A 17,351-nucleotide genomic window follows, 5' to 3' on the forward strand; every position below is an offset into this window, starting at 1 on the left:
CTCCCACCCCTCACCCATCCATGACCCACGTTCAGCAGGTCCTCATGCAAAATTCTACTCCAACGGCACCGTTAATCCGCCACCTTATTTTATGTAATCATGTTTTTTTAATTACAGTATTTCTGGCCCCAAAAGCCAAAATTTTAAACTTTGCTATCATGCTTTGTTTTATTTATTGCATTGCAATGAATAGCGAACCACAAATACAAATAAGAGCGCCTTTACACGGATATTATCCAATCACTTCCTTCTGATCCAAAGTCAAATTCTGACATACAGAGCTATGCATACACCTCCTAATGGTCGAAAATGTCATGCAAGTTTGTGTCCAGAAGAAAACATCACATACACTTCACTACATCTATGGTAATCCTCTTGAAGGTGGTGCTAACACCTTCACTTTCCAACCAATGATCAATCACCTATTATATACTCCCTCAAAACGTCCTGGTTAAAGAAGGGAAAAAAGGGTCCTCCTTTCACCCTCTGCAGTATTGATTTGTTTGTCCAGAAGTCGCCCCTCATTCTCCACCCCCCCGTCTGCCTCTCAGGCTGTGTCCTCAAGTGACTCTTTTCCTTATGTAACTCAGAAAGGCCCGCTGCATACAAATGAGGGAGTTTCTTGGCTGAGAGATATGCCGGGAGAATAAGCGTTGCCGTTAGCAGCGTAGCATTGGCGGCTAAAAAAAAAAACCCAGCACAAACCTTGAGATGTTTTCACCTCATTACAAGGGTTTTTGGTGTCTGTGTGTCAAGTACTCACCGACTCCTGAAACCATTCCTTCTTGTCCAGCATCTCTCGAAGTGTCTGCAGAATCTTGATGCAAAGCTTTTCCTCTTTGTCCATAAGCTTCTTGGTGTGTTTGATGAGCCTGTCAGAGGAATCAAACTGTTGTATCAGCTGTTGTAACAGGAGCCTTTGTGTCCACAGAGGCCAGAAGGCCAGAGAAAAGACCACATCCAAACAACTTCTGGGGTCTTCTCCCAGACCACCTAATGTGTCTAACCTTCAATGGCAGTTTTCTAATTCTTATTGGTAGTTAATTCCTTCCAAAATGTCGGGAAAAAATTGACAAAACTGGGACACAACATTTCTACATATTGTGCATACTGTATATAATGCTAGGAGTCCACTGGGCCGGCGCCAGTTGGTGCCAGATTATGTGATTGGTGCATCGTGGCTTGCTATGGCGCCGAATTAATGTTCGCTTGGCATGTTGCCGTTATTCGGCGCCACAGCGAGCCACTTCGCGCCAATCACATAATCTTTGCCGTAAACTGGCACCGGCCCAGTGGATTCCTAGCATCATTGGCGCGACCTGGCTCGAGCCATTACATTCCAGTGGATTCCAATAGGAAGATTGTGACATTTGGTTCCACTTGGTGAACACGAATATTTTAAACATTTTGACATTTTCTTGCCGCCAAACTCAATTTTTGCCGCCACCATGAGCCAGTTTGAGGCACTGCACGCCACAAGCATCATTGGCGCAACTTGGCTCGTGCCATTACATTCCAGTGGATTCCAATAGGAGGATTGTTTGTGACATTTGGTTCCACTTGGTGGACACAAAGATTTTAAACATTTTGAAATTTTCTTGTCACCAAACTCAATCTTTGCCGCCACCATGAGCCAGTTTGAGGCACTGCACGCCACAAGCATCATTGGCGCAACTTGGCTCGTGCCATTACATTCCAGTGGATTCCAATAGGAGGATTGTTTGTGACATTTGGTTCCACTTGGTGGACATGAAGATTTTAAACATTTTGAAATTTTCTTGCCGCCAAACTCAATTTTTGCCGCCATCATGAGCCAGTTTGAGGCACTGCACGCCACAAGCATCATTGGCGCAACTTGGCTCGTGCCATTACATTCCAGTGGATTCCAATAGGAGGATTATTTGTGACATTTGGTTCCACTTGGTGAACACGAAGATTTTAAACATTTTGACATTTTCTTGCCGCCAAACTCAATTTTTGCCGCCATCATGAGCCAGTTTGAGGCACTGCACGCCACAAGCATCATTGGCGCAACTTGGCTCGTGCCATTACATTCCAGTGGATTCCAATAGGAGGATTATTTGTGACATTTGGTTCCACTTGGTGGACAAGAAGATTTTAAACATTTTGAAATTTTCTTGTCGCCAAACTCAATCTTTGCCGCCACCATGAGCCAGTTTGAGGCACTGCACACCACAAGCATCATTGGCGCAATTTGACTCGTGCCATTACATTCCAGTGGATTCCAGTAGGAGGATTGTTTGTGACATTTGGTTCCACTTGGTGGACACAAAGATTTTAAACATTTTGAAATTTTCTTGTCACCAAACTCAATCTTTGCCGCCACCATGAGCCAGTTTGAGGCACTGCACACCACAAGCATCATTGGCGCAATTTGACTCGTGCCATTACATTCCAGTGGATTCCAATAGGAGGATTATTTGTGACATTTGGTTCCACTTGGTGGACAAGAAGATTTTAAACATTTTGAAATTTTCTTGTCGCCAAACTCAATCTTTGCCGCCACCATGAGCCAGTTTGAGGCACTGCACACCACAAGCATCATTGGCGCAATTTGACTCGTGCCATTACATTCCAGTGGATTCCAATAGGAGGATTATTTGTGACATTTGGTTCCACTTGGTGGACATGAAGATTTTAAACATTTTGAAATTTTCTTGTCGCCAAACAAAATTTTTGCCGCCACCATGAGCCAGTTTGAGCCACTGCATACCACAAGCATCATTGGCGCAACTTGGCTCGCGCCATTACATTCCAGTGGATTCCAATAGGAGGATTATTTGTGACATTTGGTTCCACTTGGTGAACACAAAGATTTTAAACATTTTGACATTTTCTTGCCGCCAAACTCAATTTTTGCCGCCATCATGAGCCAGTTTGAGGCACTGCACGCCACAAGCATCATTGGCGCAACTTGGCTCGTGCCATTACATTCCAGTGGATTCCAATAGGAGGATTGTTTGTGACATTTGGTTCCACTTGGTGGACACAAAGATTTTAAACATTTTGAAATTTTCTTGTCACCGTTACGGGTCAGCATGAGCCAGTTTGAGCCACTGCACGCCACTAGGCACCTTATTGGCGACACTAGGCGCCATAGCAAATTGCATTGGTGCGAACTGGCACCAACTGGCGCCAGCCCAGTGGACTCTGAGCATTATTTCCAATAGGATGATTATTTGTGACATTTGGTTCCACTTGGTGGACATGAAGATTTTAAACATTTTGAAATTTTCTTGTCGCCAAACTAAATTTTTGCCGCCACCATGAGCCAGTTTGAGCCACTGCATACCACAAGCATCATTGGCGCAACTTGGCTCGCGCCATTACATTCCAGTGGATTCCAATAGGAGGATTGTTTGTGACATTTGGTTCCACTCGGTGGAAACATTTTGACATTTTCTTGCCACCAAACTAAATTTTTGCCGCCACCATGAGCCAGTTTTAAGCCACTGCACGCCACTAGGCACCTTATTAGCGACACTAGGCGCCATAGCAATTGCATTGGCGTGAACTGGCACCGGCCCAGTGGACTCTTAGCATTAACTACCAAAGCGTTGCAAGCAATAAAGGGTAGTCGCTGTAAAGCAATTATAAAATCAATACTGAGTTAAGTCCATCAATGAGTCCAACAACTGAGCAATTACATTTTTTCTCAAGCTGCCCCCACTTTGGTACGTATAGCAACACAGCACATGTGTGTGGATTGAACAAATCGAACATGTATTTCTACCTCCACGTTCTAAGAGTCGCAGAGGGTGCTGGAGCCTATCCCAGTTGTCTTCAGGCGAGAGGCGGAGTACACCCTGGACTGGTCGCCAGCCAATCACAGGGCACATATAGACAAACAACCATTCACACTCACATTCATCTTAAAATGAAAAATCTCACATTGATTCAAATGTAAAGCAATGGCCAAATTATATTATTACAAATGATAAATCTCACCACTCATCCTTTTTGTAAATATTTTCATATAGTTGTAGGTATGTAGGTACTTTTAAATTGCAATTTGTAAATTGCAGATGGAGGGCCCTGCCAGGAGCCATTATATTATGTCGCGTCCCTTCTGTGATCTGCCTGATAAAACTATGAAGCTCATGAACGTTTACATTAATATTTTAATCTGTAAAGCCCTGGTGCCCAAACCATTATACGAATGAAATTATACATTAACTACACATTGTTAGCAACTTACTTTGACATGAAAGCTCCACTCTCACACCGTAGGCGAGCAGCCTCTGGAAACAGCAGCTCAGGGCTGTGGAGGACATCGACCAACACCGAAAACTCTGCCTGAACCTTCGGACTGAATTGTTCCTCAAGATGGGACACAACCCCCTGCACACAGATACACAGATTAGTGTGAATGGTTGTCTGGCGACCAATCCAGGGTAGGATAGGCTCCAGCATACCCCTGCAACCTTAGTGAGGAAAAACTATATTAGGAAAGCAGGAAGTGAACAAATGTAACAGTTACTGATTGTAAAAGTAGGGGTAGGATTTAATAAGCTCCTGTATTTGTATTTTACTTCATTTAGTCATTAAAAATTAAAAATTAAAAATTAAAAATTAAAAATTAAAAATTAAAAATTAAAAATTAAAAATTAAAAATTAAAAATTAAAAATTAAAAATTAAAAATTAAAAATTAAAAATTAAAAATTAAAAATTAAAAATTAAAAATTAAAAATTAAAAATTAAAAATTAAAAATTAAAGCAGGAAGTGAACAAATGTAACTTTGCTTCTTCCTACTCCAACAGTTACCATAATAACTATATAATATATAGTAATGTAATATAATATAATGTATATAATGTAATTGTATGGTCATATCACCTCGTACTTCAGTACGGGACAAAAAAATTACAAAATTTAAAAATTAAAAAAAACCTTAAACTGTATTATGGAAAGCAGGAAGTGAACAAATGTAACAGTTACTGATTGTAAAAGTACCAGATGGAGGGGTAGGATTTAATAAGCTTTGCTTCTTCCTACTCCTTTTGGACATGTGGAACTGGGAACTGATTATGTGATGCACTCAATTGTAATTTGATGCATGTTCAAATGAAATAAAAACATTAACATTAAAACATTTTTTTTTTCTGATGGTTGATATGCTCATTAACCTAATTTTGCCTCACATGTTTAAATTTTATGACCTATCAGGCATTTAATACACATTCTGTAGCTTTATGCGGTACCTGCAACTTCTCAATTATGGTCTTGTAGTCAGGGCCACCCAGGTTCTCCTTGCGGGGCCGGGTGCGGGCGGAGATCCTCCAATCCTTTGCTGCTCGTTGAACCATGTTGCTATGAGCCTTCAGAGACAGAGTGTTGACCTGACTATCCAGGTCAACTGGGATAGCAATTGCCCGTGCTTTCGCTGAGGAGAATCGGTGGGAGAAGTAAGTTAGCGGCGATGAGTGGTCAGTTGAACTGAGCCACACAGTAATAATGATACAAAAAAAAAATATACTGTGTAAATAAAAAATATTTGTATAATCAATAAACTAAATAACAGAGTAGTGTCACTTACCGACATCAGCAAGAGTTTTGATGCAGTTCTCAATATTTGCTTTCTGAGTGACCCATGTGCAGTTGTAGAGCCTGAAAGCCGACTGGAGCAGCTTAATGAAGATAGATTGGTTCGTCTGTGGCCAAGTGAAGACATGGAACCTCAGTCAGTGAACAAATACACAAAATATCTACCAAAATACCATATGGAACGGCTTTAAAACAGAGCAACTTAACTAAGAACAATCGTTGAAAGAGTCAGCCTTCAAATACATGATACTGTTTGAGAATTATACATTGAACAAAATGTGTGTGTTGGTAAATTGTTTTAATTCAAATTGACAAGTATCAACATGTAACTAGAAAATTTCCGCGGAAATTTTGATGGGCTTGCCACCTGTGCTGTGAACCTCGGGCCCGGTGTGCAAACGGCTACCATGCTAGCACCTAGCAAGAACGCCTCAAGTGCCGAAAAGGTTGATGCAGTCCCATCGTGTCCCCACATCATGCCATGTGTCCATTTGCCTTTAGACATTAGTAAATTAGCTTAAATGCTAACATTCTAACGGCTACCAAGCTAGCACCTAGCAAGACAGCCTCAGGTCCCGAAAAGTTTGGGGCAGTCCCATCGTGTCCCCACATCATGCCATGTGTCCATTTGCCTTTAGACATTAGTAAATTAGCTTAAATGCTAACATTCTAACGGCTACGAAGCTAGCACCTAGCAAGACAGCCTCAGGTCCCGAAAAGTTTGGGGCAGTCCCATAGTGTCCCCACATCATGCCACGTGTGTATTTGCCTTTAGACATGAGTAAATTAGCTTAAATGCTAACAAGCTAACAGTCATCATGCTAGCACCTAGCAAGAGGACCTCAAGTTTAGAAAGTGCCAAGGTTGTCCTATAACTTCCCCACATCCTGCCATGCGTGTATTTGCCTTTAGACATAAATTAGCTTAAATGCTAACATGCTAGCAATTAGCATTTAGCCACAGAGAGAGTTGAGAAGTTTATCTAAAAAATGAGCCGTAGGTTGGAGAGGTTGACAGAAAATGGTGAACTAAAAAATCCCGTAATGATGGCCATCACCGTCTCCGTCACATACTACATCATGCCATGTGTCCATTTGCCTTTAGACATTAGTAAATTAGCTTAAATGCTAACATTCTAACGGCTACCAAGCTAGCGCCTAGCAAGACAGCCTCAGGTCCCGAAAAGTTTGGGGCAGTCCCATAGTGTCCCCACATCATGCCACGTGTGTATTTGCCTTTAGACATGAGTAAATTAGCTTAAATGCTAACAAGCTAACAGTCATCATGCTAGCACCTAGCAAGAGGGCCTCAAGTTTAGAAAGTGCCAAGGTTGTCCTATAACTTCCCCACATCCTGCCATGCGTGTATTTGCCTTTAGACATAAATTAGCTTAAATGCTAACATGCTAGCAATTAGCATTTAGCCACAGAGAGAGTTGAGAAGTTTATCTAAAAAATGAGCCGTAGGTTGGAGAGGTTGACAGAAAATGGTGAACTAAAAAATCCCGTAATGATGGCCATCACCGTCTGCGTCACATACTACATCATGCCATGTGTCCATTTGCCTTTAGACATTAGTAAATTAGCTTAAATGCTAACATTCTAACGGCTACCAAGCTAGCACCTAGCAAGACAGCCTCAGGTCCCGAAAAGTTTGGGGCAGTCCCATAGTGTCCCCACATCATGCCACGTGTGTATTTGCCTTTAGACATGAGTAAATTAGCTTAAATGCTAACAAGCTAACAGTCATCATGCTAGCACCTAGCAAGAGGGCCTCAAGTTTAGAAAGTGCCAAGGTTGTCCTATAACTTCCCCACATCCTGCCATGCGTGTATTTGCCTTTAGACATAAATTAGCTTAAATGCTAACATGCTAGCAATTAGCATTTAGCCACAGAGAGAGTTGAGAAGTTTATCTAAAAAATGAGCCGTAGGTTGGAGAGGTTGACAGAAAATGGTGAACTAAAAAATCCCGTAATGATGGCCATCACCGTCTCCGTCACATACTACATCATGCCATGTGTCCATTTGCCTTTAGACATTAGTAAATTAGCTTAAATGCTAACATTCTAACGGCTACCAAGCTAGCACCTAGCAAGACAGCCTCAGGTCCCGAAAAGTTTGGGGCAGTCCCATAGTGTCCCCACATCATGCCACGTGTGTATTTGCCTTTAGACATGAGTAAATTAGCTTAAATGCTAACAAGCTAACAGTCATCATGCTAGCACCTAGCAAGAGGGCCTCAAGTTTAGAAAGTGCCAAGGTTGTCCTATAACTTCCCCACATAATGCCATGCGTGTATTTGCCTTTAGACATAAATTAGCTTAAATGCTAACATGCTAGCAATTAGCATTTAGCCACAGAGAGAGTTGAGAAGTTTATCTAAAAAATGAGCCGTAGGTTGGAGAGGTTGACAGAAAATGGTGAACTAAAAAATCCCGTAATGATGGCCATCACCGTCTCCGTCACATACTACATCATGCCATGTGTCCATTTGCCTTTAGACATTAGTAAATTAGCTTAAATGCTAACATTCTAACGGCTACCAAGCTAGCACCTAGCAAGACAGCCTCAGGTCCCGAAAAGTTTGGGGCAGTCCCATAGTGTCCCCACATCATGCCACGTGTGTATTTGCCTTTAGACATGAGTAAATTAGCTTAAATGCTAACAAGCTAACAGTCATCATGCTAGCACCTAGCAAGAGGGCCTCAAGTTTAGAAAGTGCCAAGGTTGTCCTATAACTTCCCCACATCATGCCATGCGTGTATTTGCCTTTAGACATAAATTAGCTTAAATGCTAACATGCTAGCAATTAGCATTTAGCCACAGAGAGAGTTGAGAAGTTTATCTAAAAAATGAGCCGTAGGTTGGAGAGGTTGACAGAAAATGGTGAACTAAAAAATCCCGTAATGATGGCCATCACCGTCTCCGTCACATACTACATCATGCCATGTGTCCATTTGCCTTTAGACATTAGTAAATTAGCTTAAATGCTAACATTCTAACGGCTACCAAGCTAGCACCTAGCAAGACAGCCTCAGGTCCCAAAAAGTTTGGGGCAGTCCCATCGTGTCCCCACATCATGCCACGTGTGTATTTGCCTTTAGACATGAGTAAATTAGCTTAAATGCTAACAAGCTAACAGTCATCATGCTAGCACCTAGCAAGAGGGCCTCAAGTTTAGAAAGTGCCAAGGTTGTCCTATAACTTCCCCACATCATGCCATGCGTGTATTTGCCTTTAGACATAAATTAGCTTAAATGCTAACATGCTAGCAATTAGCATTTAGCCACAGAGAGAGTTGAGAAGTTTATCTAAAAAATGAGCCGTAGGTTGGAGAGGTTGACAGAAAATGGTGAACTAAAAAAATCCCGTAATGATGGCCATCACCGTCTCCGTCACATACTACATCATGCCATGTGTCCATTTGCCTTTAGACATTAGTAAATTAGCTTAAATGCTAACATTCTAACGGCTACCAAGCTAGCACCTAGCAAGACAGCCTCAGGTCCCGAAAAGTTTGGGGCAGTCCCATAGTGTCCCCACATCATGCCACGTGTGTATTTGCCTTTAGACATGAGTAAATTAGCTTAAATGCTAACAAGCTAACAGTCATCATGCTAGCACCTAGCAAGAGGGCCTCAAGTTTAGAAAGTGCCAAGGTTGTCCTATAACTTCCCCACATCCTGCCATGCGTGTATTTGCCTTTAGGCATAAATTGGCTTAAATGCTAACATGCTAGCAATTAGCATTTAGCCACAGAGAGAGTTGAGAAGTTTATCTAAAAAATGAGCCGTAAATTGTTTTGGTTTATAGCGTCGCCATAGTTACACAAAACGTTCCAAAAAATAAATACCGCTGTAGTCCCGAGCGTCACGATTCCGGCGGTGTAACATGTGTGGGGGGGTCCTTCTTACGGTTTTGGCCGCATTACGCGCGCAAAATTGGGAAGATTAAGATATAATAATAGCTAAACATCACAAGGAATAACAATATGGGCTTGCTCAGTAATGCAAGCCCCATAGACTATGGGGCTTGCATTACTGAGCAAGCCCATAATTAATGATATACCTGAAGGTTGGAGTGGTTGACAGAAAATGGAGAACTAAAAAATCCCGTAATGATGGCCATCACCGTCTCCGTCACATACTTCTCCAGGGCCAAATCAGCATGGTTTCGATCTGTGGTGGTGTTACACACCTAGATACACAAAGAATATAGTTTTTACTGAGCATCCTGTACAGGAATCGTGACCGTTAAATTTGAGGCTTACTCTGGACATATCAACCAGGATGTTGTCGAAGAGTTTCCAGATGTGATTGGAGGTGTAGATCTCTTTCATTTCCACCTCTGTGTCCACATAGCAGTGATTGACAAAGTTCACGTATGCGGTTTTCACCTGTTGGGAAGAATAAACACGGAATTGTCACTTAAAAGATACACAGTATTTGCTTTGTTGTAGCTTCCATGAAGTGAACCTAACATGCCACCTTGCACGCCTCTGACTACAAATTTTCGGTGTGATAACACGTACATCGGGATGTAACTCCAGCTTTAATGAAAGGTATTCTACTTTTGTCTTCCACAGGATATAAAGTTGGAGCCAAATTATGAAAATAACACAGAATTTTAGAATTAAAATATATTCTCATATCACTTCCAGGTACAAGATACAATCACCAGATAAAAAAATGTCAGAATTTGGCTAGGGTAAGAGTGGGTGGGGAGTTTTTTAAAGAAATAAATCCGGCTCTAGAATAAGGTCAGGTCAATACTTAACTACCAAACAAGGGAACTAAATCGGAATCACCGTTTGTGTGTGTATATATGTGTATATATATATATATATATATATATATATATATATACACACACACACACACACACACATATATGTATTAAAGATCGACCGATACATCAGCCGGCCGATATATCGGGCCGAAATGTTTTGCACAAGGTTGAATATTTATTCCTTTTAAAAGTTGATAATGCCGTTTAAATGTGTTTAAGAAAGCTGAATCCTACTGTGTTCAGTGTTTACATTTCAATTTTCATGTAAATTGAGGGCACAAAAGCAGTATCGGTCACAAATATCGGCCCAAGCAAAATCGGCCATCGGCTAAGGCTGATGGAAAAAAATCGGTATCGGCCCCGCAAAAAACATATCGGTTGATCCCTAATATATATATATATATATATATACATACACATACATACATATACACACAGACACACACACAGGGTCAGACAAAATGATCTGACACATTTGTAGGTTAAATAAAAGGCAAATAAAGTAAAGTAACAAAAAAATGTTTTTGATTTCGAAAAGTACATATAATGCTACAGTAAACCTCGGATATATCGGATTCAATTGTTCCCACTGGTTTTGTCCGATATAAGCAAAATCCGTTATATGCGTATACCGGAAAATGTCCGTTTTACGCATATATCGAATTTATATCCGGTATATGCGTAAATCGGATTTTATCCGTTATAAAAAGGCACTTCCTTGACTATGTTTCCAATGTACCTGGACTGGGCAATGAAAAGAGACGTAAGGTAATGAGAATTTAACTTTATTGGACTCTGAGCATAACAAATTGTTAATTAAGCTAGGCCCTGTTACGCCCGTCAGGCCTACGTTATTTCCAATAGTGAGGTTAAGATCTCATTCACTGCTGTGCTAGTATTATTGACGTCACTCACTTTTATATTTGTCCTAAATCTGAATAATAAACGTGAATATAAATCGTGCAGGCAACGCTGCAAATGACGTCATATAGCAGCCTGTCACGATTCGGCGAATCGGAGCGCCATCCGATATATGAAATTTAATGGAACGGGACTGGAGATTTTGTCCGAAATAGGCGAAATCCGTTATAAAAAATCTGATATATGCAATGAATTTTTATTGGAAATGCATTAGAGAAAAATCGGTCTGTTGTGAGCGAATTTCCGATATATCCGAGGTTTACTGAATTTTATTTAGTTTCTTTATAATGCCATTGTTTTTCGGTTCTTTTTCAGTTGCTGCCATGAATTGGACCGGTGAGCATCGCGCTTTTATTGCGGAAACGTTTATCAAAACAAAAGAATCTGTAACCGCAACACAACAAGCGTTCCGTTTGTACTTCAATCTTGGTAGACATGATCCCGTACCAGCTGGAAACATGATCTGGTTATGGGTTACCAACCTCAGAGCTACTGGATCTGCATTGAAAAACGAAAATCAACCGGCTGAACTGATTTAATTTTTAAAACAGAATGGCATTATATGTACTTTTCGAAGAAAAAAACACTTTTTTGTTACTTTACTTTATTTGCCTTTTATTTAGTAATTATTTACTAATATGTGAGATCATTTTGTCTGACCCTATGTATGTGTGTTTACTTTATTTGCGTTTTATTTAACCTACAAATGTGTCAGATCATATTGCCTGACCCTGTGCATATATACAGTAAAGTCTCGTTATATCGATATTCTCGGGAGTCGGAAAAAATACCGATATAACCGGACTATCCATATATCCGATCCTGCGCCGAAACTGCATTAAAAGTGGGCGGATCTTTGATATGGCATGTAATTTTTTTTTTGAATTTTTTGCGCTGCGCTCTGGTGGTGGAAGTGTGAAAAATAAAGTTGACTGGAAGCAGCCGTTCGCCGTGTTCTTTTTTGGTATTGAAATCCTTAAGCAAAGATTGATTTAAGCTGCTTTTGTATCGATATAAGCAGACCAAATTGGCTGGCGGGAGATGAAAAGGGCATCGTAGTAACCGGATTATCATAATAACCGGGTATCGTACTAACGGAGCTAATTATATCATAAAAGACTAGAAATTTGCCGGGAAATGAAAATAGTATCGTAATAAGTAGTAATTCGTTTTAACCGATATCGATATAACGAGACTTTACTGTATATATATATATATATATATATATATGTATGTATGGTATATATAAAGTTTTGTTTAAAGTTTAAAATTCATGTTTTTTGTTTGCATAACCCCCCACCCCACCAAAAAAATGTGATCCATGTTCTACATCAGGCAGACAAACAGTCCTGAATGTGATGTATCCTAAAGTGTTTGGTAGAACACAACAACGTATCCTTTACCTCTGGGATGCAATTGACATCGGTGACAACTTTGACAATATCATCCAGCGGAAGCAGAGAGTTACATTTCAGTTCAGTGTAGACGTTTTTGCCCTCGGTGCAGGCAGCGAGAAGCTCGACAAGCGTGTTGTGATAAGCCAGAGCTCCGTCTTCATCCGTGCGCTCACGCTCAGAGCCCATCATCTGAAGCAGGACTGGAAAGGAGGAGCGGTCATTGTAGAAGACCAGGACATCCTCTCCTCCGTTTACCAGCTGTAAAAAGCATAATAATGATCAGGCTTTGACTGCACTTGATCTGCTATTAATTTTCCAATATGAATATTAGTGCTATATAACAAGTCACTGAGAAATTGAAATCACCTCCGTCATGACTTTGTCCTGACATTTCTTCACATACTTCCCTTCAGCTTTCACGATTGTTTGCAGGAACTTCAAGTACAGAACGTGACGACCATGCGTTTCAATGCAGTGGACGAAGTGATGAACAACACGGTCGCTGATCTCATTGCACAGCTGGTAGTAATTCATAAAAATATGACGCATCGTTTCGGCTTCCAGCAACTGTTGAGAAACCAGAGGTAGAGTTTCAGATGAAAAATATTAATGGTAATGGTTTTATTTCATTTGAACATGCATCAGGTTACAATTGAATGCATCACATAATCATAATCAGGAAGAAGCAAAGCTTATTAAATCCTACCCCTCGATCTGGTACTTTTACAATTGGTAACTGTTACATTTGTTCACTTCCTGCTTTCCTAATATAGTTTAACTATTTTTTTTTATTTTATTTTTGTCACATACCAAAGTAGGAGGTGATCATCCAATGACATAATGGTTAATGGTACTTTTACAATCTGTAACTGTTACATTTGTTCACTTCCTGCTTTCCTAATATAGTTTAACTATTTATTTTATTTTATTTTTGTCACATACCGAAGTAGAAGGTGATCATCCAATGACATAATGGTTAATGGTACTATTACAATCAGTAACTGTTACATTTGTTCACTTCCTGCTTTCCATAATACAGTTTAAGGTTTTTTTTGTTTGTTTGTTTTTTTTTTTATTTTGTAATTTTTTTGTCCCATATTGAAGCACGAGGTGATATGACCATACAATTACATTATATTATATTACTATATATTATATAGTTATTATAGTAACTGTTGGAACTACCCCTCCATCTGGTACTTTTACAATCAGTAACTGTTACATTTGTTCACTTCCTGCTTTCCATAATACAGTTTAAGGGTTTTTTGTTTTTAATTTTGAATTTTTTTAATTTTTTGTCCCGTACTGAAGTACAAGGTGATATGACCTTACAATTACATTGTATGCATTATATTATATTACATTACTATATATTATATAGTTATTATAGTAACTGTTGGAGTAGGAAGGAGCAAAGCTTATTAAATCCCACCCCCCCATCTGGTACTTTTACAATCAGTAACTGTTACATTTGTTCACTTCCTGCTTTCCATAATACAGTTTAAGGTTTTTTGGTGGTTTTTTTATTTTGAAATTTTGTAATTTTTTGTCCCGTACTGAAGTACGAGGTGATATGACCATACAATTACATTATATTATATTATTATATATTATATAGTTATTATAGTAACTGTTGGAGTAGGAAGGAGCAAAGCTTATTAAATCCTACCCCTCCGTCTGGTACTTTTACAATCAGTAACTGTTACATTTGTTCACTTCCTGCTTTCCATAATACAGTTTAAGGTTTTTTTGTTTTGTTTTTTTGAATTTTTAAATTTTGTAATTTTTTTATGTAATTGGTTATTTTTAGCCTTATGCATTATTTTAGCTGTTTCATATACGGATATTTGTTCCGTAAAAGGTGCGACTCGTGTCAATCAAGATCATACCCCTGGAGTGAGGAAAAGATTGAGATGTTTATGAAGCAGAAATTGGTTCTGATGATTCCCTCTGCAGAAGTTCTGCAGAAATGTGTGTGCCAGGGTCATGATCTCATTCATCTTCTCATCACTCTGAATAAGAACAATTAAACAAAAAAAAAAAAAGAGAGGTGATGGCAGTGAAAGTCAGGTAGTCACTCGGTTCTTTGTGTTATTCCTCACTTTCTCAAAGGGGATCTGCAGCAGGTCCAGCACCACAGTATGAGCCCCCATGTTCTTTAAAAGCCTCTGCTGCTGAGTACGAATCTTTTTACCGTGGTAACACAACTTACTCAGCCGTAACAGGATCTGCATATTGGGAAAAAAAAAAAAAAAACACTTTGCTGACAACTACGAGATACAACCTTGACATCCGATGAGGATAATGACGAAGGCAAGCATGAAACTCGCCTCTTTGACGATGCTGTAGTTGTTTTCTTTGTTGCTGTCAATCTGAGGTTTATGGTCTCCGTCATGTACTGTGCTCAGTCCGGTCTCCTGACAAGACACCAAGAATAAAAATTGTTTACCAAAGTCGAGTAAATTTATAATGAAGGATTCAACCAAATTTTGGATGACATTAAATAATAATAAAGGACCTCTATGTTTTGTTCTTTGCCCTCCCTAACACCAAGATCTTCGTTGTTGTAGACTCCGTTCTTCTCCACCCACAGCTCTGATTTCTCAACAGTTAGACGCAGTTGATCGAGGTCGGCCTTTATCTGCTTGTAGTTCTCGACATCCTGTTCCGACACCAACAACTGGACCTGAAAAACAGCAGGAGAACCATCACTGAAGAACTCCTTTGTCCATAACACTAACTCATTAACTAACTTATGTACCTGCTTGAAGGCCTGCAGAACCTCAGCTCTCTGACTGAAGTGTTTGAAGATGAGCTGCAGTGAGCCTGACACCAACGGTGGATAGTCTTGCATCATGAGATGGATCAGAACCCTGAGAAATGTTCGACCACCCTCATCATCGAGCTCCACTGCACTTAATTCAGAGCTGGGATGAAGATCAGATGTAGTTTTAGTTTTAGACGACAATGACAAAAAAAGGTATTTTCAACTCTGTTTCAACTTCCTGAGACTCAGAGAAGCATTTTTTTTATTCAATGTCAATGTAAGGGATAAGCGTTTCACAGTCTGTTAAAACACTCTACAAAATAAAAATAAAAATAAAAATAAAAATAAAAATAAAAATAAAAATAAAAATAAAAATAAAAATAAAAATAAAAATAAAAATAAAAATAAAAATAAAAATAAAAATAAAAATAAAAATAAAAATAAATTAGGAAAGCAGGAAGTGAACAAATATAAGAGTTACTGAGACTCAGAGAAGCATTTTTTATTCAATGTCAATGTAAGGGATAAGCGTTTCACAGTCTGTAAAACACTCTACAAAATAAAAATAAAAATAAAAATAAAAATAAAAATAAAAATAAAAATAAAAATAAAAATAAAAATAAAAATAAAAATAAAAATAAAACAATAAAAATAAAAATAATGTGCTAACCACCATGCAGCCCATTATGGGAATAATAGATTTCCAAACTCATATTGGTACTTATTTGTATATTTCTTATTATTCATTCATTCATTTTCTACCGCTTATCCTCACGAGGGTCGCGGGGGGTTGCTGGAGCCTATCCCAGCTGTCTTCGGGCGAGAGGCGGGGTACACCCTGGACTGGTGGCCAGCCAATCACAGGGCACATACAGACAAACAACCATTCACACTCACATTAAAAAATACCTATGGACAATTTGGAGCTGCTAATTAACCTAGCATGGTTTTGGAATGTGGGAGGAAACCGGAGTACCCGGAGAAAACTCACACATACGGGGAGAACATGCAAACATGAGGGTGGAATTGAACTTGGGTCTCTGAGCTGTGAGGCCTGCGTGCGAACCACTCAAACACCGTGCAGACAGTAAGTCACATATTTTGTGTAAATTAAAGTGCTTTTATGGCTCATTTTTTAATTTCCTGTAGCCAGTAGCATGAGTCCTGCCAGGAATTCTTAGAATGTGTGTGTGTGTGTGTTGTGTATGATGGATTTTTCAGCTGGCACTAGATACCGGTGTCTACAACAAATGACATTGTATACAAAATAAAGACATTTTATGACTAAAAAAATGATTGAGGCATATTGTTTACACCCAAATGTTTGATTAAAGTGTCAATGATGCACATTTAGCCTACCTCCCAGCAAACATACTCTCAGCTTTAGTTGCAATCTCATCAATGTCTGGCTCAGACGCTGGAGACAAAAAAAAAAAAAAAAAAGTGGTGAATTTAAAGTGTGGAAGTAAAGTCATGAAAACCCTTATAAATATTATAAAATTAATTCTCACGTGCAACAATGAGGTGCACGTCAGCTTGCGAGGCAGCGGCCTCAGATAAGCTTTTCTCTCCAAACTCCTTCTTGTAGATGGACAACAAATACGTGATCCTGTAGTCCAGTCTGACACTTAAGATGAACTAAAATAAAACAAAAAAAAAGCAAAAATTATAAAAAAAAAAATTATATGCACATTCATGTGACAGCACATACTTGCAGGATCTCTATGATCTTCAGCTTGGTGTCCATAACCATGACGTCCTCGTTATCCGGCAACATGTGACCTTTGCCGTAACGCAGGGACGGAGGCGTGTCAGGCAGGCATTGAGGCACACCTCGACTCATCACCATCTGGGTCATCATTTCTCCAACACCGTGGATTGTGCGCAGGACGTTGTTTCCTGGAGAAGAA

At 39.5% G+C, this 17,351-nt stretch overlaps 1 protein-coding gene across 2 annotated transcripts in view; it reads right to left on the reverse strand.

The window, feature by feature from the left end:
- Positions 1–17,351, reverse strand: part of itpr2 (inositol 1,4,5-trisphosphate receptor, type 2) — an 84,505-nt gene that overhangs the window by 39,549 nt on the left and 27,605 nt on the right. For both annotated transcript variants that reach the window (XM_058074846.2, XM_058074843.2), the window contains exons 22-37: positions 17,153–17,340; positions 16,953–17,079; positions 16,801–16,858; positions 15,436–15,601; positions 15,193–15,360; positions 15,005–15,091; positions 14,777–14,902; positions 14,564–14,686; positions 13,041–13,241; positions 12,681–12,932; positions 9,839–9,964; positions 9,637–9,765; positions 5,560–5,674; positions 5,225–5,406; positions 4,220–4,362; positions 764–872 (exon numbers count right to left, since the gene is read on the reverse strand). In XM_058074846.2, coding sequence (XP_057930829.2) covers positions 764–872; positions 4,220–4,362; positions 5,225–5,406; positions 5,560–5,674; positions 9,637–9,765; positions 9,839–9,964; positions 12,681–12,932; positions 13,041–13,241; positions 14,564–14,686; positions 14,777–14,902; positions 15,005–15,091; positions 15,193–15,360; positions 15,436–15,601; positions 16,801–16,858; positions 16,953–17,079; positions 17,153–17,340 — 2,300 coding nt within the window. The remainder of the gene's footprint in view (positions 1–763; positions 873–4,219; positions 4,363–5,224; positions 5,407–5,559; positions 5,675–9,636; positions 9,766–9,838; positions 9,965–12,680; positions 12,933–13,040; positions 13,242–14,563; positions 14,687–14,776; positions 14,903–15,004; positions 15,092–15,192; positions 15,361–15,435; positions 15,602–16,800; positions 16,859–16,952; positions 17,080–17,152; positions 17,341–17,351) is intronic.

This window comes from Doryrhamphus excisus, linkage group LG1, assembly GCF_037039965.1.
Source record: "Doryrhamphus excisus strain RoL-2023G ecotype Guam linkage group LG1, RoL_Dexc_Guam_v1.1, whole genome shotgun sequence".
NCBI classification, from domain to species: Eukaryota; Metazoa; Chordata; class Actinopteri; order Syngnathiformes; family Syngnathidae; genus Doryrhamphus; species Doryrhamphus excisus.